Source organism: Neoarius graeffei, chromosome 8, assembly GCF_027579695.1.
Source record: "Neoarius graeffei isolate fNeoGra1 chromosome 8, fNeoGra1.pri, whole genome shotgun sequence".
Lineage (NCBI taxonomy): Eukaryota > Metazoa > Chordata > Actinopteri > Siluriformes > Ariidae > Neoarius > Neoarius graeffei.
This window is the reverse complement of record NC_083576.1, coordinates 1,503,859-1,529,506: the sequence shown is the minus strand read 5'-3', so window position 1 is coordinate 1,529,506 and position 25,648 is coordinate 1,503,859. Positions and strand designations below refer to the sequence as shown.

Here is a 25,648-nt window from a genome sequence, read left to right as displayed (position 1 = left end):
GATCAAAAGTTACGTGCATGAATGCATGTCAGATTGTGATCAGTTGGTGGCGCTAGAGCGTGAGATGTACCAACATGAAACTTGAGGAAATCAATCAGGGTCCACTCCTCTATCAGTGTACCAAGTTTCATGACTTTACACCTTACGGTTTGGCCTACAGAAGGAAAAATCTGTTTTTTGTGTCGCATGCCCATTCATTTCAAGGGGAAAAAATTAATCCTTTAAAAAAATCCGGGATCCAGAAGGTGATCCGGATCACCGCCAAAATTTAATGGATTGTTACTTGTGCCCAGTCACACCTCTGGAAAAATTTTCAGAGCAATCCATTTATTACTTTTTCCATAATGTTGCTAACAAACCAACGCTACCGAAAACATAACCTCCTTGGCAGAGGTAATGAATGGGCAACGTGAATGAGAGATGCAACAGCTCTAAGAAGCGTGGTCCATTTTGAGAATCTCTCGAAGCGTTCAGGCCTAAGCTGCTTCAGACTTGTTTGAGTAGCATATGTAGCTGCCTCGGGACGGATTTCAGTATCATGATCTGGGTCAATCAGCTGAAACGGGTCTTGTGTGATTGTGCTTAAGTTGGGCTGCTTATACAGAAAGGCTGGTCCTGTCAACCAGGAAGTGCATGTCAGCTGTGATGCTGACACTGATCTTGACGCATAGTCTGCTGGGTTATGCTCAGTAGACACATAATGCCACTGCTCTGGACTGGTGAATTGTCTAATCTGTTGCACTCTGTTATGCACATACACATAAAAGCGTTTAATTTCATTGAAAATGTATCCTAGGACAACTTTGCTATCACAGAAGAAGTGTACGGCATCTGGTTCAAAGTCATGGTACTGTGAGGTCTACTTGAGGAGCTAACTTGGCCTTCCCTAGGATAAATCCAAGCTGGCAGGCCCCATCCTCACTGATGGTCTTGAAGTAGGCCACAGCACCAATTGCTTTGGTGGATGCATCTGAAAATATGCAGATCTTCTTTCTTTTTGCCTTTGACAGCGACTGTGCCATATAGGCGCGAGGGATGTGGAGCTTCTCAAGGTCCTTTAGTGAGTGACGCCATGTCTCCCACTCCATTCTTTTGTTTTCAGGAAGAGGCGAGTCCCATTCAATGCTGTCCACTGAAAGTTCTCTGAGTAAAAGTCTTCCATAGATTGTCACAGGAGCAGCAAAGCCAAGGGGATCATATAGGCTATTCACTGTTGACAGTACACCACGTCATGTGTATGGCTTGTCATTGTCCAACACCTGAAAGCTGAATGTGTCTGTAGCAATTTCCCAAGTAAGCCTAAGGCTCCGCTGTGTGTGTGGTGTGTCTCCCTCAAGATCAAGATCCTTTATGTCTTTAGCATGATCCTCTTTGGGGAAGGCCTTCAAGAAATTAGCACTATTAGAGGCAATTTTGTATAGCCTCAGGTTGGACTCACACAGCAGGGCCTGTGCTGCCTGGAGAAGATGAATGGCTTCGGCTTCCGTGGGCAGTGAGATGAGCCCATCATCCACATAGAAATTCTGTTCTATGAAATGCTGAGCAGCAGTGCCATATTCCTGTGTTCATACTCTTGTGTGGCCCATCTCAGTCCATACATCACCAAGGCAGGGGAGGGCCTGTTGCCGAAGATGTGGACTTTCATACGGTATTCTATTATGTCCTTTGAGGTGTCATTGTCACGATGCCATAAAAACCTGAGATAATCTCTGTGGTCCTCTCTCACCACGAAACAGTGAAACATCTGTTGGATGTCTGCTGTTATAGCTACTTGCTCCTTCCTGAAATGGATCAAGACGCCCAACAGGCTGTTATTTAAGTCTGGCCCAGTAAGCAGAACATCATTCAGAGAAACACCATGGTGTTGCGCACTGGAGTCGAAAACAATCCTGATCTGGTCAGGCTTCTTGGGGTGATATACTCCAAATGTCGGTAGGTACCAACACTCCTGATGTTCTTGAAGCGGTGGTGCGACCTCAGCATGGTCGTTATTGAGTATTTTCTCCATGAAGCCTATGAATTGTTCCTTCATCAAAGGCTTCCTCTCCAAAGTGCGATACAGAGAAGAAAGACGACTGAGGGCCTGCTCCTTATTGTTGGGTAGATGTGCCCGTGGATGTCTAAAGGGCAAAGGTGCGACCCAGCTGTTGGCCTCATCTTTGTACATGTGTTCATCCATGATTTTCAGAAATTTCTCATCTTCTATTGAGAGAGCAAGTTTGTTGTCGTCTTTAGTTTTATGAAAAAACAGACTTTCTAATGTTGTTTCTTTTGCTCTTCCTGTCTGTGTGTGAGATATATCTTTGATTTGTATGTGGCCAGGGCATGGAGTGAATAATGAGGGGCGCCCATTTTCTAGCACATTAGTCTTTACACTGTAGACCTTTGGCTTATGTGCATTCCCCAGGCACATGTCTCCAACCACGACCCAGCCCAGATCTAGCCTCTGAGCAAAGGGGGCATCGTTAGGCCCATTGATGTGTTGTCTGACTTTATGTGCTCTGGGCACATCTCTGCCTAACAGCAAGAGGATATGAGTGTTTGGATCCAGCTGTGGGATTTGTGAGGCAATGGACTTTAAGTGTGGATGCTGCAGGGCCACTTCTGGTGTAGGTATTTCAGCTCTGTTATCAAGTATCTCATTGCATTCAATCAGAGTGGGGAGTGAGAAGCTCTTACCACCACTAACTGGTTCTATACAAAAACCATCAGCTCTCCTGCCGCATGTTTCCACTATACCAGCGCAGGTCTTCAAGGAGTATGGAGCTTCAATGTCAAAGACACCAAAGAGCTCAAAGAAATCTGACCTAGCCAGTGACCTGTTACTCTGATCATCGAGCATAGCGTACATTCTTGCTGCTATTTCAGGTTTCCTGTGTGGATGTACTTTAACAAGACAAATCTTGGCGCATGACCGTCCTGCGTGGCCTTCTCCACAGACCTCCATGCAGTATGTGTTGACAGTGGTCGGCGGCTCTTGTTCATTTGCCTCCCCGCCGTCCTTTACAGCTGGCTCGGCAGCCTTTGCTGACCAGGGGGCTGGGCCTGGGTGCAGAGCACTGATATGGTTTTCACTGTTGCACTCCACACACTTCAGAGCAGCTTTGCACTGCTTTGCTAGATGTGAGTCTGAGGCACAGCATTTTAAGCATATGTCTTGCTCCTTTAAAAAGGCCTTTCTTCCCTCTAGCGTATTCAGTCTAAAGCCTCTGCATTTCTTAAGGGGGTGTGGCTTATTGAGGATAGGGCAGTACTTAGCCACATTGGGTTTCTGGCCACTGTCACCTTCATGATCAGTAGTGGACTTTACATCTGTCTTATTCACCGCCACAAACATTTTGTTCTTTACTTTTGCTGCAGGCCTGTCATGTGGATTGGAGCTGACGCCAGACAAAGCAAAGCTTGGGTCATTTCTGATTTTTTTCATTAAGGCAGACGAATTCAGTGAAGAAGGAGAAAGGCGGATAAGTAACACTATGTTGTCTCTTGAATTTAGAGCCTTGATAGATCCACTTTTCTTGTAGCCCGAAGGGCAGTTTCTCTACAATGGGGTTAGTGCCGCGGGCTGTGTCTAACACAGTAAGCCCACGTAGATACCCATCTTCCTTTGCAGAGAGCAGCTTTAGCTGCTTCTGCCTTGGTGCGGGCCATTACTGCTGCAGACGATTTTGATGCTCTTGTAGAGCCAGAGTGTTGTGAATGCTTGTCTGACATACCTCTGTTGTTGTAGCTTGTTTACCCCTATGAGAGTCGTCTTTTTACTGTACTGTCCTCCTTGAGTGTATCTAACCCAATTCAACAGCCAGCCTAACTCCATTCAAGAAAACGTGAAGTCAGGAAGTAGCCTCCAAGCTCCAGTTTTAATGAACAGTGAGTAAAACTGAAAATCATACAAAATGTGTATCAGTATTCAGTGTTAAGTTTTAAGAAAATACAATAAAACAGCATAAATGTCCTTTTAAATCTTCTCTTTGTCTTGGCAATGTAGTTGAGTTCACACAGCAGCATGGTGAATGGTTTTACAAATTATTAGGGAGTAAGGAGAAAATATGGAGATATGTCATCAAAATCATAATCTACTAAAGGTATTTAATTTGTATACTTACAGACGATGCGTTCTAAGGGCTTAAACGTAAAAGATGACGACAGATGATAAATCAGAGCAAAACGTGTGCTTTTCATATCAGCAGGAAAGATCTTATCAAGATGGCTGATCTAGTTACCATGGTTACCATAAGCAAAACCAGATAGAAGCTGTATAACAAAAAGGGACACTAGGTGGCACTAAATTACCTAAACCTGCCCTAAACTATAGACCCTTCCCACTGACGTCACCGGAAACCGGAAGTAAACAGACCCTGCGCCATATTGGAAGACCAACAAACTCGTGATCAGGGGGAAATAACGGCAGCGCGCGGAATTTAAACCCACAAGACACTTGATTCATCATAAACCTACAATGGTAAACTTTTGTGCTGTGTTAGGGTGTTGCAACAAAGCTGATGGGAAAGGTGAAAAGAAGTCTTTCTACAGAATACCAGCTGTGATTGAGACACAAGCAAACCAAGGAGCTTTCTGCCAGGAGACAGAGAATAAGTGCATTACTGAGTGTCTGTGAGCAAAGGAGAGCCTGAACGTTGCAACCTCCCTATTGGCTGTTTGTAAAAATGTATCAATTGTTGCTCTTCCCACGGGAATCATCGCGGACTCGAGAGACGAGACCTGACGAGTTAGTTCGTTGGTAGCAGAACAAAATGTCTGGACACAAATCAGGTTTTCAGAAAAGGAAAGAAAATAAACGGAGGGTCAAAAATACAAAAAAGGAGGCAGAAAATGCAAAACGAGTAAAGGTAGGACAAATGGTTACTTTTCTGAGGCAGCCCGCCGTGGCTGCCTGCAGGCTTATTTATTATAGCCCATTTAGTTAAAATAGTTGATCTATAATGTTTATAGTTATAGTTATGTGATGGTTGTCCTCAGTGTTCGAACTATGCCGATATTTTCGGGGGTCCCTTTTTTTCCCTGGGGGGGGTGTGTGCTTGCGCTTGTCTCGGAGCGCGGATCTCCAAACACGAGAAGCCTATCTTACGCACATATCACGCGGACTCCACACCTCCACACACGCATCGCGTCTGAAGTCATAACTCATCAGGGGAAATCGTGTCCGCATTGGCATGTTCAAAAAACAACCTCGCGTCAACAATGATACCACACGCAAGAACAAAATAAACAGTCAGGCTACTCAACAACCAACCTGGCAGCAGCAGTCATTGTCATATCGGTTTATTTTATCTTTGATGTAAACACAACACTTCGGATATGCAAATGCTTCCCGTTACACATGATTGCTATGTCAATAAACATCATTTTGCCAATATTTTAGAGACCCCCCAACATTTCCCAAATCATGTTTTCAAGGGATCTCATGTCTGTTTCAGGGGATCTTGGATCCCCCAAGTACCCCCGTAGTTCGAACACTGGTTGTCCTGATTTAGACTGGTGTGTTTTTTTTTTTTTTTGGGGGGGGGGGGTTGCGCGATGTTGCACCCGGGTCCAGATTAGGGCAGAACCGGCCCTGGCTACATTTCAGGTGTAGTTTGTTTTATGTATGGATGTACTTGCATAGATGTGTACTTGGTCTTCCAATATGGCGACTACTGAAATCTCGCGGCACGGTGACATCATGCGGGAACCCTCTATAGCTGAAACTGCCAGGGGCAGAACAACCATCGTTGTACACTAGTATTCATGATGCATTGTGGGATACTTTGAGTGCACTATAGAGGGTGTAATAATCCTCACTATTATAAAGTTTGCACGATTAGTCAAATGATAAAGAAATCGGACACCGTCACTGTTTTATTTCCAGCTCAGAGACCTCAGAATATAAAAGTGTGAAGTCAGTGTGTGTTGCGGCGACCTGCCACAAGGAGTGCCTGAACGCAGGCTCATATGATTGACAGCTGCCTCCACCACTTCCTGCTACGCTGAATCGCTGCGCTCCCAGCGCACGCACGCTGCGCTGAACAGGCAGCCAATCACAACGCTAGTTAGCAGGGCAGCCAATCACAACGCTAGTTAGCAGGGCAGCGGTCGTTCTAGAACGATAGGCAGAATTGACATTCAGTTTGTAACGAAGCAGCAGCGCAGCAGTTGCAAAGAGAATTCACTACTAACACAAACTTTACAGCACATCAGGGAAAAAAGGACAAAAAAGGCTACCGGTAAACCCACTGAACTTTTTTATATGCAAACGCTGCGCTCTCAGTAATCCGTGGGCATGAGAAATGTTTGTTCCTTACCTGTGATTGGTTTAATGGTTTACACTTTCTTTCTCAGTGGCGTGTAGTAAAATATATTCAGTTAAAGTGAACAAACTGCCTGTGAAAGGGCTAATGGTTAAAATGGTTCTTAGTTTAAAACTGGTTTTCTGTTCATTTATATTTGTTCAGCAACATATTACCTGAATGATTAAAAATGGTTAAAATATACTTAATTTACCTTATACATAAATATTTATATATTGTTGCCTAATTAACTTGGGCTTTGTTATAGAAAAACAAGGATTTATTCATACATGCTTTGTTGTAGAAAAACAGGCATTTATTCATACATTTATTTTATGTTTGTATGTTTAAAGGTTTTTCACCTTCTAGCTTTGGCTTCAAGCTCCAAGCTTCTAGCTTCTACTTCTGATTCTACTTCTGATTCTGGTTCTACTTCTACCTTTTCTTCTGGGAAAACCCACTACTACCACAATTCTACTATAACGTCAGTTCCACTGAAAACCAATAAAATACAAGACGAGTGGAATCCTGTGTCCGAGTCCTTCCCTTTCAAGTGTGGGAAACCCTGATGCTCACATACACTTGACAATGAAAAACCGCTGCACCAGTGCATCAAACCGAAACCAGTGACCAAGAAGCAAGACTCCACTCATGCCACAACCCAACAGAGAGGGAAGACACTTCACCTGGGGGCCTGGAGGATAAAGCTTGAAGTCATCTGGAAAAAAGAAAGGAAATGGCGAAGTCATTAGAAGAACTGAAAACAGAGCGATCCACAGCCAAAAGACTTTTCTCCTGTCTTGCTAACTGCATTGCAAGAACACACTCAGAGATGACTGTGGAGGAGCTAAAGCAAAACTTCAACAAGCTTACAGCAGAAAGCTCGAGACTCATGGAGGCGAACGAAGAGATTGAGGCCGCCTACATGGCAGAAACAGCCGCTGTAGAGGACCTGGGCGCTGAGAAGAAAGCCGACCTGGAGAAGATAGAGGCATACTGTAAGCAGAGGACTAAAGAAGCAAAGCTCCTAATTCAACAAACACTCTGGGAATCGTATGGGGAGAAAGAGCTGCCCCTTGCTCTATACATCACTGAAGCTGACTGCAAGAGCGTCTCCTCGGCCCAGCTCGACGTGACTCTGGAGGCATATGAGTTCATGCTGAAGCACTTTGAGATGGTGGTGCTGAAGGCAAAAGAAGTGCACCGTGACTGGAACCGCTGGGCTCCCGCTGCAGAGCAAAGAGACTTTGATCACCGCATGACAGAGCTCGAAGTGCAACTTCCCCAGCTGGTGTCGCGCAAGGCCGCCTTCATCAAAGCTGCAAAAATCAAGACAGACTCTGAAGAGCCCACTGTCCACCGTACAGCTCCAGTGCCAGCAATAAAGCTGAAAGCCACAGCCCTTCCAAAGTTTGCTGGCAACCAGCGAAGTTACTACAGGTGGAAGAAGGAGTGGGAAGCTCTACCGAAGCAGGGTGAACCGACAGGGTCTAGAGAGGTCAAGAAATTCCAGCTGCTCGACAGCATCGATGAGAAGGTGGCCGGAAACCTACACCTGTCGACCTACAGCTCCTCAAACGAAATCTTCAGAGTCCTGGATAACCGGTTTGGGAACCAAGCTAACATTGCTCTTGAGATCATTGAAGATCTACAAGCAACTCCTGCAGTCAAAGCCGGCCAGCCAAGAAGAGTCATCGAGCTCATCCAAACAGTGGAAAAAGCTCTCTACGACTTAAATGAACTGGACAATGCCGAGGCCATAAAGAACCCCATTGTGACCAAATCCATTGAGGGCAAGCTTCCAGAAACTTTAAAGAAAGACTGGCTCACCTATGCTGCTGACGTGAGTAATGCTGTGGACCGTTACAACCGCTTTGACAAGCTGCTGGCTTACCTAAAGTCACAGGAAGCCATGTATGAGAAACTTGACCAACTGAAAGATGGCGTTGAACCTGCCAAGGACAAGACCAAGTTCCTGAAGCAAGCCAGAACAAAAGCAACCAACAGTCCGGCAGTGTCATCCAACAGTGACGCAGCAGGCTGCATCATCTGTGGTGACCCAAAGCACAGAAGAAAACTGTACTTCTGCAGAAAGTTTAGAACCGACCTAAAGCCATCGGAGAAGAGGGATGCAGCACAACAACTCGGTGCCTGCAAAAGATGCCTCGAAGTCCACACTGGTGAAAGCTGCAAGAAAACCACTTACCTGTGCGGGAATCCAGAATGCAAAGATCAACACCACTTCCTCCTCTGTCCAGTTACCAGACCCCAGTCCCAAAGAACACCCAAGTTCAGTCCAGTGAGGGCTGAGGGCAGAAGACTCACTGACACCCAGGAGCAGTTCCTCTCCAAACTCACACCAGAGCTGGCACAACAGTGTCGAGATGCCTTCTGCAACATAGCATCCAGGGCATTCAACTCCAGTGCTGCTGAGAGAGGTCTTCTAGATGAACACTGCCTCACTGAGTACCCAGTCATCCTAATGCTCCTCAATGTCACTGCCAATGACGGACAGAGTGTCGGGACCCTCATCGACCTGGCAGCAGACACAAACTACATAACGCACAAAGCTGCGAGCAAGTTGAACCTGAGAAGTGAAGACGTTACGCTGGAGGTTCATGGCATTGGAGGGATGAAGGTGTCTGTTGCAACCAAGCGCTATTTGCTGAAGATACGAGTCAGCACCCCAAGAGGGACACTCAAAGTACACCAACTCATCTGCTATGGACTTGACAAAATAGCGGAAGTCCACAGACATGTTCCGGTGAAAAAACTGCAGAAAATCTTCTCAGACATCTCCTTGGAAGATCTGGCAAGACCAAAGGAGATCCAACTCCTCATCAGCCACAAAGAAGGGCAGCTGGTACCCCAGAAGGTTCGTTCCGTCGGTGACCTGGTGCTCTGGGATGGCCCGCTTGGCAAAACCATTGGCGGCACACACCCGGACCTCTTTGAAGAAGTCACCTTAATGGCCCACACCTCCAAGACTCACTTTGCAAGATCCATGCGCACTGCAGCTGTCAGATACACCGAACTCACCTGCAAAGTCCCAGTTTCTCGCCAGTCTCCCAGACATCCCAGCTCCCAGTCCAACACAGCCACTAGCAACAGAGACTTCCTGAAGTGGGGGAAATGGGAAAGCATTGGAGCAGCTTGCGAACAGAGATGTGGAGGATGTTGCTGCGGGAACTGTCAGCCTGGTGGGAAAGAAATGACACTGGCCGAAGAAAGGGAGATGGAGATGGTGAGGGACGGCTTGACTTATGTGGCTGGAGACCACCACAGCCCTGAACCACACTGGCACGCCAAGTACCCATGGAAAGAAGACCCAGCATCTCTTCCCAACAACAAGAAAGCAGTTGAAGCCACATTCCGCAGAACTGAGAGGCAGCTGGCGAAGGAACCGGAGTGGAAAGTGGCCTACGCCTCACAAGTCCACAAAATGGTGAGCCGCAGAGCTGCAGTGAAGCTGTCCAAAGAGGTTCTGCAAAGCTGGACTGGGCCAGTGTGGTATATAAGTCACCTGATAGCCCCAAATCCACATTCAGTCTCCACCCCAGTGAGACTAGTATGGAACAGCAGCCAGAAGTACAGTGGCCTCAGCCTAAACGACATCCTGATCAAAGGCCCTGACGTTCTGAACCCGATCAGAGGTGTCCTGCTGAGGTTCCGCACTGGTGTCTTCACAGCTTTAGGGGACATCCGCAAAATGTACAACTCTGTCTGGCTTGAAGAAAGAGAAGTCCACCTGCACAGATTTCTGTGGCGTGACACAGAAGATGCAGAGATCGAAGAATTCGCCATAACAAGAGTCAACATTGGAGACAAACCTGCTGGTTGCATAGCCCAAGTTGCCATGCGAGAGACCGCCAGCCTGCCTTCATTCAACCACTTCAAAGAGGAGAGACATGTCCTCGAAGAGGATGCCTATGTTGATGACATATTGACTTCCCACAACAACCTCGACCACCTGAAACGCCTTACATCCAACATTGAGCAGATCCTTCAAGCAGGAGGGTTCTTCATGAAGCCCTGGATCTACTCGGATCAAAGTGGGAGGAGCGAGTCGAGAGGTGAGAAGATCGAGTCAAACACCATGATCCTGCCAAACCAACCCACCAAAGAGGATAACAAAGCCCTGGGCCTCGGCTACACTGTCGACGATGGCAAGTTACATGTCATGGTTGCAGTGAACTTCTCCAAGAAGAGGAAGAAAATGCACCTCGGCCAGGACTTGTTGAAAGAACAAGTGAGAGAACAAACACCTGACCCACTAACCAGAAGAGAGCTGTTAAGCCAAGTCTCTGGTCTCTATGACCCTCTCGGCCTTGTGGCCCCAGCAAAACAGAAGGGAGCCATCCTGATCCGCAGGGCCTTCCAAGAGGCAAAAGTCATGTACTGCGTAGAAGACACCTGGGATGCTGCCTTGTCCAGAGAGCTCAGAGATGATGCCATGAAGCTCCTCGAAGAGTACGCTGAGCTGAGCCAAGTTAGATTTCCCAGAGCTCTCACACCGCCAGATCCAGCTGAAAGACCATGTGCAATCACCTTCTCTGATGGCAGTGAGTGTGCATATGGTGCCGTGCTGTACCTGCGTTGGAGCTGCAGCCATGGTGTCGTAGTAAGGCTAGTTAAGGCCAAGGCTAAGCTGACCCCCCTTGACCATAAAGGTGACCCTGTGAAAGCAGAAATGTGCGGAGCAGTCTTTGCAGCACGGCTGAAGAATTACTTCCAAAAGCACTGCTGACTCGAGGTCAAGAGGTGGTATCATCTAGTCGACAGCCAGACCATCTTGGGTGCCATACAGCATGAAAGTTATGGATACCAAACCTTCTATGCAAACAGAGTTGGTGAGATCCAGAGCAGCACTGACATCCGAGATTGGTGGTGGATTCCAGGTGCCGAGAACATTGCAGATATTATCACCCGAGGGGCCAGTCCTGATGACCTAATCGAGAAATCCAAGTGGCAGTCAGGTCCGCAGTTCCTTCAGCTTCCTGAGAGTGAGTGGCCAAAAAAGTCAGCGAAACATGTTGCTGCACAGGCAAGCGACAACGTCACAAAAATGCAGAAGAAAACAATCACTGCTGTACTCACCCGAAGTCAGCTGAAGACACAAAGCCCAATTGCAGTCCAGGACGAAGCACAATCCAAGTCCAGAAACCCGCCACCAACAGTAGCAGCAGTCCAAAATCTATTGGACGAAAGGCACTTCAGCAGTCTAAGACGGCTGGTCGGGACGGTTGCATGGATTTAGAGGGCGGCTAAGAAGCTCTTGCATGCCAAGAGGGGAGATGAAGCAAAGTGGAAGGCAATACCCTCATCTGGCATCATCACTGTCAGCGAAAGGAAAAACGTGTTCCTGAAACTATGTCTGGCAGCGCAAGAAGGTGTGAACTTCCCAAATACAACTACTGACAGGCTTGTTGTATACAAAGACCAAGTAACTGGGATCCTGATGTGTGGAGGGCGGATACAGGCCTTCAAAGAGGACCATAATGCTGTTCCCCTGCTACCATACCAAGACTGGGTCTCCACTCTCCTGGCCCGTGAAGCACACAGTGAGGGACATGACGGAGTGGCAGGAACTCTGCTGCGGATGCAAAAGAGAGCCTGGGTGATCAGAGGAAGAATTCTGGCCCAAAAAGTTGTCGACAACTGCATCATCTGCAAGAAGGAAAGAGTAAGAACCTGTCAGCAAATCATGGGTGACTTACCTGAAGAGCGTGTCAATCCAGCTGCGCCATTCCAGTTCACATCCGTCGACCTGTTCAGACCATATCAAGTAAAGGATGACGTCAGAAGGAGAGCAAGCATGAAAGTATGGGGCGTACTATTCTGCTGTATGTCAAGCCAAGCCATCCATGTCGAACTGGCAAACACTCTAACAACAGAGAGCTTCCTCCTTGCTTACCAGAGGTTCACTTCAATCCGTGGTCATCCGCAGAAGATCTGGTCCGATCCTGGAACAAACTTCATTGGAGCGAAACCTGTCCTGGAAGAAATGTATACTTACCTGAGACAACTGAACAAAGAATCACTTGAAGAGTATGCTGCCAAAAACGGTACCTGCTGGACGTGGAAAATCCTTCCAGCTGACTCACCCCACCGGAATGGTGCTGCCGAAGCTGCTGTCAAGGTCACCAAAAGAGCTCTGCAAAGCCTTGGTGGTGGAGGAGGCCTTACCTTCAGTGAGTTCCTGACAGTGCTTAAGCTAGCTGCTAACCTTGCCAACAAAAGGCCAATCGATGCCAGAGTTCAGAGCCGTGAGGACCGCATCAACTACGTAACCCCAAACACACTGTTGCTTGGCCGAGCCACACAAACTGGAGACCTCAAAACAGTAGACTACACCACCTACCCCTTCAAGAGACTGCAAGAAATGCAAACACAAGTTAGCCACTTCTGGAGGTCCTGGAGCCAACTTGCAGGTCCGAACCTGTTCATCCGCAGCAAGTGGCACACTGCAAAAAGAAATGTTGCCGTCGGAGACATAGTGTGGCTCTGCGACCAAAACGCACTGAGGGGGCAATTCAAGCTTGCAAGAGTGGTCAGCGTGAATACAGACTCCAAAGGCATTGTCCGGGATGTCCATGTGAAAGTCCCCCTAGGTGGACGTGCTCAGGTGAAGACTACAAAGCCAACCAAAAAGTCCTGGGACCCACAGGGTACCACACTGCATCGGGATGTGCAACGCCTCATTGTCCTCCTCCCAGTGGAGGAACAAGTCAGCAGAGACCAGCTCGCCTGATGGGTGCGATCTTCCCGTGTCGCACCACACCAAGATCGAGTGGGAGGTGTTGCGGCGACCTGCCACAAGGAGTGCCTGAACGCAGGCTCACATGATTGACAGCTGCCTCCGCCACTTCCTGCTACGCTGAATCGCTGCGCTACCAGCGCACGCACGCTGCGCTGAACAGGCAGACAATCACAACGCTAGTTAGCAGGGCAGCCAATCACAACTAGGGTTGCCACCTGTGTCTGACAAAAATCCTGGACATTTCAACCATCCAATCGACCTTTTTGCTTGTAAGCAACGGCGCCCTTCACACATCTAACCCAAGACAAAAATCGCCCTTCTACGCTGAAATTGTATTGCTCTAATTAGTAAAAATTATGCTTTTGCTAGTTATTTGTTTAGTTAATTGCTTTACATAATATAGCAGGTCTTCATTATTTTGGTTTATTTCCAACACTTTTTGGTTGTGGACACCTGGGGGCAGTAGTGGGCACCTGGGGGCAGTAGTGGGCACAGGTAAAAGGGGAATACATAATTAAATTGTTTGTTTGCTTATGTGGAATAAAAATAATCTAATTTTTTATTGTATCTGAGAATACCTGAATGTAAGGTGTAGTGTCAAACAGCTTACCTGATTGCTTAGAGTGTGGTGTGGGCTTTGCTTGTGCTTGCCTGTGCCTCTGCTGCTCTTGGCTAAACAAATACATAGGAGGACATATAACTGGGCACATACAGTACATACAGGAGTAGGCAGATAAGACTATTTGGATTTCATTTAATTCACCAAAACCTTACCTAATCTTCCATTTATATTTGGTGTTTTTCTTTGCTGCTGCTGTGAGTCCTGGTGGATTTTCAATGAATGTCTTGAACTCAGTACAGGACAACTGAAAGTTTAGCCTGACTTGAAGCTCAGCCTTCACCATTGCAACAGAGAGTCTGTTTCTTTTATCAGTCCAAGCATCCTCCATTGCCCCTTTTCCACCAAAGCAGTTCCAGGGCTGGTTCGGGGCCAGTGCTTAGTTTGGAACCGGGTTTTCTGTTTCCACTGACAAAGAACTGGCTCTGGGGCCAGAAAAACCAGTTCCAGGCTAGCACCAACTCTCTGCTGGGCCAGAGGAAAGAACCGCTTACGTCAGCGGGGGGGCGGAGTTGTTAAGACCAACAACAATAACAAGACCGCGAAAGATCGCCATTTTTAAGCGACGAGAAGCAGCAGCTGTACAAACGCGAAGTCAGCCATCATCATTATTATTGTTGTTGTTGCTGCTTCTTCTTCCGTGTTTTTGCTTTGATATTCGCGCCAAGGTTTATGCAAACGTAGCGCCGTAACTGACGTATACAGCGACGTAAGTGACGTATACAGCAACGTAATGACGTATACAGCGACGTAATGACGTGGCTCCGCCTAGCACGGCGAGCTCGGAAAAGCAAACTGGTTCTCAGCTGGCTCGCAAGTTGAAATACACATTTTGCCCATTATGTACAAAAAACCGGGACATTTAGTGTCCCGGATTTTTTTTTTTCCGGGACAGACCATGAAAATCCGGGACAATCAGGAAAAACCGGGACAGGTGGCAACACTAATCACAACGCTAGTTAGCAGGGCAGCGGTCATTCTAGAACGATAGGCAGAATTGACATTCAGTATGTAACGAAGCAGCAGCGCAGCAGTTGCAAAGAGAATTCGCTACTAACACAAACTTTACAGCACATCAGGGAAAAAAGGACAAAAAAGGCTACTAGTAAACCCACTGAACTTTTTTATATGCAAACGCTGCGCTTGCAGTAATCCGTGGGCATGAGAAATGTTTGTTCCTTACCTGTGATTGGTTTAATGGTTTAAACTTTCTTTCTCAGTGGCGTGTAGTAAAATATCTTCAGTTAAAGTGAACAAACTGCCTGTGAAAGGGCTAATGGTTAAAATGGTTCTTAGTTTAAAACTGTTTTTCTGTTCATTTATATTTGTTCAGCAACATATTACCTGAACATATTACATGAGCAGAGCGTTATTTGGAGGCAGCTATTGCAGTTCGCGCAGCCAATCAAAACGGCGTAAAAAATAATTTGAATGATAAATAATATCGACAAGGAGTCCAGATGTAACATGATGCTTTTGTAAATATTGAACAACAGACATTAATGCACAGTACGCAGGAATTACAGGTACACGACTCTAAACACCTGTAAACTCCTGACTATAATACTGTATAAAGCAGCATGACATGCATTTAATTCATACAACAACAAGTCTGTTATTTTTGTGGTATCATTTGACATTTTATGCACATATTAAATTATTTTTCATTATTCTAATTCAACATTTAAATAATATTGTCTGGCTTTTTTTCATGGTCTATCAGATATACAGTATTCCATTCAGCGAGCATGATACTGAACGAGTCGAAGACGAGTAGCTGAATGGAATATATCTGATAGATCACGAAAAAAAGCCAAATAATAATAATAATAATAATATTGTTGTTGTTATTATTATTATTATTAATCATACATATTCCTTTCGGGTGTTCAACGCATCTTTCTCTTTCAAAATTCTCTCAAAATCTTCCGTAATTAATGACGCAAACCTGGCGGCCATGTTTGTTTACAAATTGTCACAGTCACTCACTAGCACGGAAGTTTTACGTCTCTGATGTGTCTCTTTTCCGGTTTTTCGATGTCTGTTGGTCTGTTTTTCTCTTTTAAATATGTGTGAACAATATTTAATGAAGGTTTGGTCGCCTTTCAGTTGTTCAGCGTGTCTTTATTTTCAGTTTTCAGTTTATTTATTTAATGCTTAAACCTAGCACTGGATTAGCCTCGTCTTCTCTCTTTCCCGGATGACAAAGAAATGATGTTCCATGCGCAGCAGAAAAGTTTTGTCATTGGATCTTCGCATGAGCGTCGACGTATGAGGTCATGTTGTCTTGACAACCGTGCAATATCATAAACCATATTCAACACTCATTCTCCATTGGGTAGAGTGACGTAATACACGTAGAATAAGTGCTCTGCTAACAATATTGCATGCTCTCGAACCGAATGAATGAAACCCGCTAGAAGGGAATAGAACACGTTCTTATTCCATCAAAAAAGTGTCCTGTATGGATAATAATTAATTTTAATGTATTTTTCCCTTACTTATGTACCCTTGCCTGGGTTTACTCAGTTTATTACAATTTTATATTAATTACACATTATTACAACTGACATTTCTAGAGGTAAAGATCGAATCTTTGTCTTGAATGATAAATTAAAAAAACTCCGTGTGGCAGCAGGGGCGTGGCCAAGCGCCGGTCTGTGACAGGAGGGCAGAGTCAGGGAAGGTAAGTGGCAGAATCACTACACCTGTTGTCAATTAACCTGTGTTTGTGTCTTCCCAGTGACTGCGCCCTATAAAGAGAGAGAGAGAGAGCAGAGGAAGGGAGCTCTCTCTCCCCAGCCAGACGACTTGTGTGTGTGTGTGTGCGTGCATGGCTGAGAGAGTGTCGTTTGCATCTGAAAAGAGCAAAAATAAACAGTGATTGAACTTTATTCTGGCCTGCCGTCTTTCTGTGCTCCTCCCCCTCGTACGAACTGCCACAGTGGTGCCGAAACCCGGGACCTGGAGCACAGCAGCCTAACAGCCCCATGGAGTCCTCCCCGTTCGCCGAACTGGTCCACGCCCTCGCCACGGCCCAGCAAAGCCGGCACCAGGTGCTACTCACCCTCCAAAAGGAGCAAGAACAGCGGTTCGAGGCCCTGGTGTTGGCCCAACAAGAAGATCGACAGGCGTTCCGGCACCTCCTCGCGTCGGCGGGGTCCACCAACGCTCCCACCGCGGGCCCGTCCCCCCTCACCCTAACAAAGATGGGCCCGCAGGACGACCCCGAGGCATTCATCATTCTCTTTGAGCAAGTCGCGGAAACCTCGGGGTGGCCGATAGAGCAGCGTGCGGCGCGCCTCCTCCCCCTGCTAACGGGAGAGGCACAGCTGGCCGCGCTACAGCTCCCCGCCGACCGCCGGCTGGCCTATGCGGACCTTCGCCGGGCCATCCTCCAGCGCGTGGGGCGCACCCCGGAACAGCAGCGGCAGCGCTTCCGCGCTTTGTGCTTGGAGGAAGTTGGCTGGCTGTTCGCGTTCGGCCAGCAACTCCGGGACGCCTGCTGGCGGTGGTTGAGGGCCGACAACCGCGACGCCGAGGGGATCATCGACCAGGTGGTGCTGGAGCAATTCATCGCAGGCTTGCCAGCGGGAACCGCGGAGTGGGTCCAGTGCCACCGCCCGGCGTCGCTGGATCAGGCAGTCGAACTGGCGGAGGACCATATGGCGGCTGTCTCGGTGGCAGGACAGCAGACAGCCTCTTCTCTTCTCTCCTCTTCTCTCTCTCTCTCCCCCTCTCCTCCTGTGTCTTGTCCTCACCCCATTCCCCCACCACGGAGGCGGGGGACGGCGCCACCTGTGCCGGCCTGCCGCACCCACGGTGCCCTTCCGTTTCTCCCTTCTGCGTCTGTCTCTCCCCCCCCTCAGATGAGTAAGCCCCAGAACACCGGTGCGGAGAGGAAGCCCGGGCCGGTTTGCTGGAGCTGCGGGGAGCCGGGCCACCTCCAACAACAGTGCACGGCCATGGAGGTGGGCGCGGTGGTTCGGATCCCTGACGCGCCAGGAGCCGCCCTCGATTGGGCCTGAGCGTATCGCATAACGGTGAGTATCCAAGGGGATACATATCAGGAGTTGGTGGATTCTGGTTGTAATCAGACCTCAATCCACCAAAGCCTGGTCCAATCAAGGCATTGGGGGGAGCACAGGGGGTGAAGGTGTTGTGTGTACATGGGGACGTTCACAGCTACCCTTTGGTGTCGGTCCACATTATTTTCAGAGGGGAAAATTTTATAGTGAAGGCGGCGGTTAATCCTCGCCTTACCCACTCTTTAATTTTGGGGACAGATTGGCCAGGATTTCGGGATTTAATGACACACTTAGTAAAGAGTGGGTCCTGCCATTTAACAGGGGGAGGTCCCGGTGTCGCTTTGGTGGGAGCAGCTGTCACAGAGCCGTCTACGTCATCTCCGTGTCAGAGTGAGGAGCAGCAGGCTCCTCCTCTCTCTGTTGGGGAATCCCTCACAGATTTCCCATTAGAGCAGTCGCGAAACGAGACTCTGCGACATGCGTTTGACCAAGTGAGAGTAATCAATGGTCAAACACTCCAGCCGAACGCCACCCCGTCCTTCCCCTACTTCGCAATTATGAAGGATAGGTTATACCGAGTGACGCAGGACACTCAAACTAAGGAGTGAGTCACACAGCTTTTAATTCCAAAGAGCCACCGGGAATTGGTATTCCAGGCGGCTCACTTTAATCCCATGGCTGGACACCTAGGGAAGGATAAGACACTAGCCCGAATAATGGCCCGATTCTATTGGCCGGGGATTCGCAGCGACGTTCGTAGGTGGTGTACGGCATGCCGCGAATGCCAGTTAGTGAATCCAGCGGCCATTCCAAAAGCGCCTTTGCGCCCTCCACCTTTAATCGAGACCCCGTTTGAAAGAGTTGGGATGGATCTCGTCGGGCCATTAGATCGGTCGACACGAGGGTACTGCTTTATATTAGTTCTGGTGGACTATGCAATGCGATACCCGGAAGCAGTGCCTCTGCGCAATATCTCAGCATGCAGTATTGCGGAGGTGTTCTTCTGTGTTATCTCCCGAGTTGGAATCCCGAAAGAGATTCTGACTGATCAAGGCACCACGTTTATGTCACGGACACTGCGTGAACTGTATGGGTTATTGGCAGTGGCGTGCACAGACATTTTGGGGGGCAAGTGCTCTGGGGGTGTAAAGGGCACTTTTTTGCGCATGTGGAACACCTTATTATAAAAGTCTGAGATTTAACCCTCCTCTTGTGTTCAGGTTGCCACTGACCCGTTTTAGTTTTTAAAGGTGTAAAACAACCACTTAATGTTAATTTATTACATCAAGGCTTTTTGACTTTGCCAGGAATCTCTAGTTGAACAAAATAGAAAAAGAAATTTTTGTTTTCCCAAGTCTGAAAATGGTCTAGCAAAAATATAATACTTATGTGCAGTTGTTTCTGTATGCGATGGGCTACTTCATGAAAAAATAATTACAGCTTGGGCTTAGAGGGCAAACAATACATTTTCACTCGATTCATGTGTTACCTGGCTGGTGGGGCAGGGGAAGAGCTGACTGACTGCCCGATGTGTTGTCTGTCCTACGACAAGACCGTGGCTTCCAGGATGCTATGCTGCTGCAACCTCACATTGAATGCACTGCACGCTTGTTCACGTGACAGAGCAAGAGAGACAGAGGTCCGATGTGTGTGCGGAGGGGGCGCACATCAGGACATTATTTTCACACACGCTTTTAATGCCGCGGCTTTTCTGAAAGATCATGTCGACATTGGCCTCAGTAAACTGTAAAAAAAAAAATTCAAAAGGGCACCTTTTTGGACAGAGGGCAGAGGGGCAGGTGCTTGAGCACCACCTCGTGTCTATCTGTGCACCCCACTGGTTATTGGGGATTAAGCCGATCTGCACCAGCGTGTATCACCCACAAACGGACGGTTTAGTGGAACAGTTCAACCGCACCCTCAAGAATATAATTAAAAAATACGTAAATGAGGACGCACGTAATTGGGATAAGTGGCTCGAGCCCTTTCTGTTTTCAGTGCGAGAGGTCCCCCAAGCCTCCATGGGGTTCTCCCCATTTGAATTATTATATAGGCGTAAGCGGCGCGGCATTCTAGATGTGCTGTGCGAAAATTGGGAGGAGGGACCTTCACAAAGCAAAAACGAAATTCAATACGTTATGGACCTGCGTGCAAAACTCCACGGCCTCACCCACCTAACCCAGGAGAATTTGCGGCAGGCCCAAGAACGGCAAACCCGCCTGTACAACAAGGGTACGCACCTTAGAGAGTTCGCACCGGGAGATAAAGAACTCATACTGTTGCCCACATCAAGCTCCAAATTGGTCGCCAAGTGGCAAGGACCCTTTGAGGTCACACGGCGAGTTGGGGACGTCGACTACGAGGTGAAGCGAACGGACAGGGGTGGGGCGCTACAGATTTACCACCTCAATCTGCTTAAACTCTGGAATGAGGAGGTCCCTGTGGCACTGGTGTCAGTGGTTCCAGAGAAGGCGAAGCTGGTGCCGGAGGTCCAAAAAGGGGCATTGGCGTCATGTATCCCTCCGGTCCCCTGTGGAGACCACCTCTCCCCGACCCAACTCGCGGAGGTCGCCCAGTTGCCGAATTTTCGGATGTGTTCTTGCCCCTGCCCGGTCGCACTAACCTCATAGAGCACCACATAGAGATGCCCCCGGGGGTGGTAGTGCGTAGCCGCCCTTACAGGCTACCCAAACACAAAAAAAAGGTGGTTCGGGAAGAACTCAAGGCCATGCTCGAAATGGGCATCGTCGAGGAGTCCCACAGTGACTGGAGCAGCCCGGTGGTCTTGGTACCCAAGGCCGACGGGTCGGTCCGGTTCTGTGTGGACTATAGAAAAGTCAACGCGGTGTCTAAATTTGACGCGTACCCAATGCCTCGGATTGATGAGTTGTTCGATCGACTAGGCACGGCTCGCTTTTATTCGACACTGGATTTGACAAAGGGATACTGGCAGATCCCCTTGACTCCACTATCCCGAGAAAAAATGGCCTTTTCCACACCGTTCGGATTACACCAATTCGTCACACTTCCGTTCGGGCTGTTTGGGGCGCCTGCTACGTTTCAGCAGCTGATGGACCGGGTCCTCCGCCCCCATGCCACCTATGCGGCCGCCTACTTTGATGACATCATCATCTATAGTAATGACTGGCCGAGGCATCTGGAACATCTGAGGGCCGTCCTTAGGTCACTGAGGCGAGCGGGTCTCACAGCCAACCCGAAGAAGTGTGCGATTGGGCGGGTGGAAGTACGGTATCTGGGCTTCCACTTGGGCAACGGGCACGTGCGGCCCCAAATGAACAAGACCGCAGCAATTGCGGCCTGTCCGAGGCCCAAGACCAAGAAGGGGGTGAGACAGTTCCTGGGGCTGGCTGGCTATTATCAGAGGTTTATACCTAATTATTCGGACGTCACCAGCCCGCTGACTGATCTCACTAAAAAGGGGGCACCAGATCCGGTCCAGTGGACGGAGCAATGCCAGCGGGCTTTTTCTGAGGTAAAAGCCGCACTGTGTGGGGGGCCACTTTTACACTCCCCTGACTTTTCTCTCCCCTTTATATTACAGACCGATGCGTCGGACAGAGGGTTGGGGGTGGTTTTGTCTCAGGAGGTGGAGGGGGAGGACCGCCCAGTCCTATACATCAGCAGGAAGCTGTCAGTGCATGAGGGGCGCTACAACACCATAGAGAAAGAGTGCCGGGCAATCAAGTGGGTGGTCCTCGCCCTCCGTTACTACCTGCTGGGGCGCCCTTTCACCCTCTGTTCGGACCATGCGCCCCTCCAGTGGCTCCACCGCATGAAGGATGCCAACGCGCAGATCACCCGTTGGTATCTGGCACTCCAACCCTTTAATTTCAAGGTGGTCCACAGGCCGGGGGCGCAGATGGTCGTGGTGGACTTCCTCTCCCATCGGGGGGAGTCAGCTGCAGGCCGGACAGCCACCCGGCCTGAGTCGGGCAGTGGGGGTATGTGGCAGCAGGGGCATGGCCAAGCGCCGGTCTGTGACAGGAGGGCAGAGTCAGGAAAGGTAAGTGGCAGAATCACTACACCTGTTGTCAATTAACCTGTGTTTGTGTCTTCCCAGTGACTGCGCCCTATAAAGAGAGAGAGAGAGCAGAGGAAGGGAGCTCTCTCTCCCCAGCCAGACGACTTGTGTGTGTGTGTGTGCGTGCAGGGCTGAGAGAGTGTCGTTTGCATCTGAAAAGAGCAAAAATAAACAGTGATTGAACTTTATTCTGGCCTGCCGTCCTTCTGTGCTCCTCCCTCTCCTACGAACTGTCACACTCCGCTGTTTGTATTAATGATGAATTTCACTGAAACTCAGGATAGATGTGTTATGGTTATGATTCACTCTGTTTAAATGAAACGAAACACTTTGAGTCATCTGTTTGCTTGACTGAATGAAAGACTGAATGTCTCAGGCATCAACAAATCAGAAAACAGTTTCCTGTTCAATAGTTAACTGTATATTTGTGAAATCTGCTTTCAAGTGCTTTGAGTCTCTGAATCGTTTTTGACTGAGATTCGTTCATCTGCTGCACATCAGACAGATACAGTACGTTTCATGTGTCCAATTATCACCTCTTTTCATTTTTGATTTTAAATTTAAAGTAAATATTCTGCTGTAAAGGTGTCAGATTGATCTTGTTTCAGCCACCGGACATCTCAGCGTGTCCCTGTCCTTATCGTTCATGTTCCAGAAGAATGCCAGGGTTTTATTTTCTCCAAAATACACATAAATATATTGTAATCATCTCTCTTTGCTCATGTTGTTTCAGAAACATCCATGATCATCACCACAAACGGAACTATTACAAAAAGGGACCAGAATCAATTTCTAGCAGCCATCACGGTTCTCCTGGTTCCTCTTCTCTACCTCATCTCATTCGTGTTCGGTTTCCCTTCTAACCTTCTGGCGCTGTGGGTTCTTGTCTTCCGCACAAAAAAGTTTCCATCCACCATTCTGTTAGTGAACCTCACCTGCTGCGACCTTCTTCTTCTCCTCATGCTTCCCTTTCGCATCATCTACCACTTCCAGGGAAACAACTGGATGTTTGGCGAAGGCTCCTGCCGCTTGCTAATTGCTCTGTTTTATGGGAACATGTATGGCTCGGTGGTTTGCCTGGCGCTCATCGCTGTGGACCGTTACGTGGCTGTGGTGCATCCGTTTGGTGCCAGAATGCTACGGAGCGTCAAGACGTCCATGTTGATGAGCGTGATGGTGTGGACCATGGTGCTGATTGCAGCTGTCCCTATGCTCGCTTCACGTCAATCTTACTTCATCAAAGACCTTTCGATCACAACTTGCCATGACGCTCTTCCTGAAGAGGAACAGAAGAAGTACATGGTGCCATATTTTGCCACACTCTTCTTCCTCTGCTTTCTCATCCCGCTATTTGTTGTTGTCTTCTGCTACAGCGCTGTACTGCGCACCCTAGTGGCCGCTGGTGCTCGCTACACCCACGCAACCCGAGTCACGGCACTCATATTGGTGGTTTTCATCGTCTGCTTGCTCCCCAGTAACGTTCTCCTGCTCATGCATTACTCCAAATGGTTCTACTCACCTAAGAGCACGAAAGGTCATGATGGTAGCTCTGACAGCTCCGACCAACTCTACGTGCCCTACATGATCAGTCTCGCTATCAGCACCTTTAACAGCTGCATCGACCCCTTTATCTTCTACTATGTCTCCGAGGACTTTAGAGGAAAAGTGGGAAAGTTGCTGTGCTGCACAAAAAACAGCTACGAATCTTCTTCTGGAAGTTCCTCAGGGACGACAAGGTCAAAGGTCACGCTGTTGTCGGAAAAAAGTAAAGGACTTTCAGAGAAAGATACCATAAACTTGTAAAGTGGTCAAGGGGAGGAGTCATGATGACAAGAACGTAGACAAAAATTGAACACTCGACTTTAATATGAGTCCGTAGAGCTTTTGTTAGTGAGCTGCCAGGCATTGTATCTTGTTTGCACCTTTGCTAGCATGCTATGTAGCTACATATCTAATAACAAAGTGCATTTATAAATAACTAGCATGCTAAGTCTAAAGTTAGTTTACAGTAATCTCAAAACAAAAGGATAAAGACACTGATTTTAACCGTAAAGGCGTAAAACTGGAGTGAAATGGAATCAGAAGATGAGTGTCGGATAACTCGGTGTGTGTGGTGTGTTGTTCTGGATAAACAGTTTGTGCACATGTGATGATTCTGTATGAACAGGAAGATGTGTGTGTATAAATGTTTTAAATCTGTTTAATGAAGAATGTAACAGTCGTCTGTGATTAATGAAGAGACTGATGATGTGTTCATGAAGGATGAAGAGAAGGTTATGATGTGTACAGAGTGTTCGACTGTAAAAGGTAAAGTTATCGTGTTTGACTAAAGGATCGTCTTTAGGATTTTTAATGACCGTGATGTATTCTGGATGCTGATCATCAGGGACGCGTTTGAAGAAGAGCTGCATCGTGGATGCCAAAGGGGTGGAAAGTGACTGCTCTTCTTTCTCTACCTTTAAATCTGAGTGAAAGACTTTTTCACTTCAGAGCATATTTCTCTTCCTCCTTTCCTGCTCATTCCTCCCTTTCTTTTAAACTCCCTCCCATGTTTAACATGCGACAGGATTTCAGCGTGTGTTCGAGAGGCGAGAGGAACACACATGGTTCCTTGGGTTTTTATGGGTGTTCTGTGGTTCCTCAATGTTTCTGGAGAATTTATCAACCCAGTAATGAGAGGCAGAACCACAGAGTTACTGTAAGCACAGAGAACAAAACAATATATAAATATATAAATGTGTAACTGTACTTGTAGTATATTCCTGTATATGGACACAATATTGGAAAGAAAATAAAAGACCTGTAGAATGGCTTCATTTGACAAACAAGTTTATGCAGACGACTTTTCCTTATTCACCAGTTTTATCTTCGCCGAATCTGTCTGATCAAAGTCACATGAAAAGTTTGTGCAAATTTATTCGTAACATTCTCACAACCTGACAAAAAGATCAATTACAATTAAAACAATATTAATAACTAGAGATGACAATTCCCCCAGGGGAAATTGTGAGAGGGATGCAGTGCGCGTAGCAGTCACTATCGCAGGAGTTGTACTGTACTGTGTGAATGTGTGACTTGCTATGAGGCTATGATGCTAACAGCTAGCTAACATGATAACAGCTACCTCACATGCCAATACCTAGCAAGCAATAATAAAACAACCATAAACAGACATTTTGCAGCAGATATTAGGTTTATGTTTCATAAAACACAAGCAAACAATCAAGGCATTGAAAAACACCTGATGAGTCAGCAAAAATCAACAAAAGTCAAGTCTATTTGTATCGCGCTTTTAACAAACATTGTCGCAAAGCAGCTCTACAGAATTTGAACGACTTAAAACATGAGCTAATTTTGTCCCTAATCTATCCCCAATGATGAAGCCTGTGGCGACGGTGGCAAGGAAAAACTCCCTCAGACGACATGAGGAAGAAACCTCGAGAGGAACCAGACTCAAAAGGGAACCCATCCTCATTTGGGCAACAACAGACAGCATGACTATAACATTAACAGTTTTAACATGAAGTCTGTTTCATTGATGGAAACTTTAGGACTGCACTCAAGTTAACAAGTCAACTGTAGTCCTCAGCCATAAAAGCATTACTGTAGCAACAAAAAGCAGATTAGGTACTACCGGTCAACTAATCATGCGCCCTAGGACCTGGTGCATATCCTCCATACTAAATACAATGAGACCTAATCTAAGAAACAAAGCTGTGAAAACAAGACAACCGAACCCATCAGGAAACTAAAGATAAAAAAGGAAAAAAGTCTTCTGGAGGTCTTCTTCCTGAGTCTGTTGTTCTTCCTGTAATATTAAAACAGTATTCAGTAGTCAGGTGCACTTTGCAAAGTGTTTGATATACAAATCAATGAAGATACAATGCTAAATGTCCCTTACATTCTTCTGCT

At 47.4% G+C, this 25,648-nt stretch overlaps 2 protein-coding genes across 3 annotated transcripts in view; both read left to right on the top strand.

Moving 5' to 3' along the window:
• LOC132890373 (uncharacterized) overlaps positions 1-25,648 on the top strand; it is an 85,838-nt gene that overhangs the window by 21,255 nt on the left and 38,935 nt on the right. Inside the window, exon 4 of one of the 2 annotated variants that reach the window (XM_060927181.1) lies at positions 6,641-11,043. The exons of the other annotated variant lie outside the window; for it this stretch is intronic. Coding sequence (XP_060783164.1) covers positions 7,024-11,034 — 4,011 coding nt within the window. The 5' untranslated portion in view covers positions 6,641-7,023 and the 3' untranslated portion in view covers positions 11,035-11,043. Of the gene's footprint in view, positions 1-6,640; positions 11,044-25,648 lie in introns of those variants that run through there. 2 annotated transcript variants of the gene reach the window in all.
• On the top strand, positions 22,376-24,564 carry LOC132890375 (proteinase-activated receptor 4-like). The gene has a single exon (XM_060927182.1). The coding sequence runs from the start codon at positions 22,478-22,480 to the stop codon at positions 23,537-23,539; it is 1,062 nt and encodes a 353-aa protein (XP_060783165.1). The 5' UTR covers positions 22,376-22,477; the 3' UTR covers positions 23,540-24,564.

Bases quoted from the DNA above. Each gene is read 5' to 3' on its own strand.
- LOC132890375 (XM_060927182.1), top strand. From the start codon at position 22,478: ATGATCATCACCACAAACGGAACTATTACAAAAAGGGACCAGAATCAA.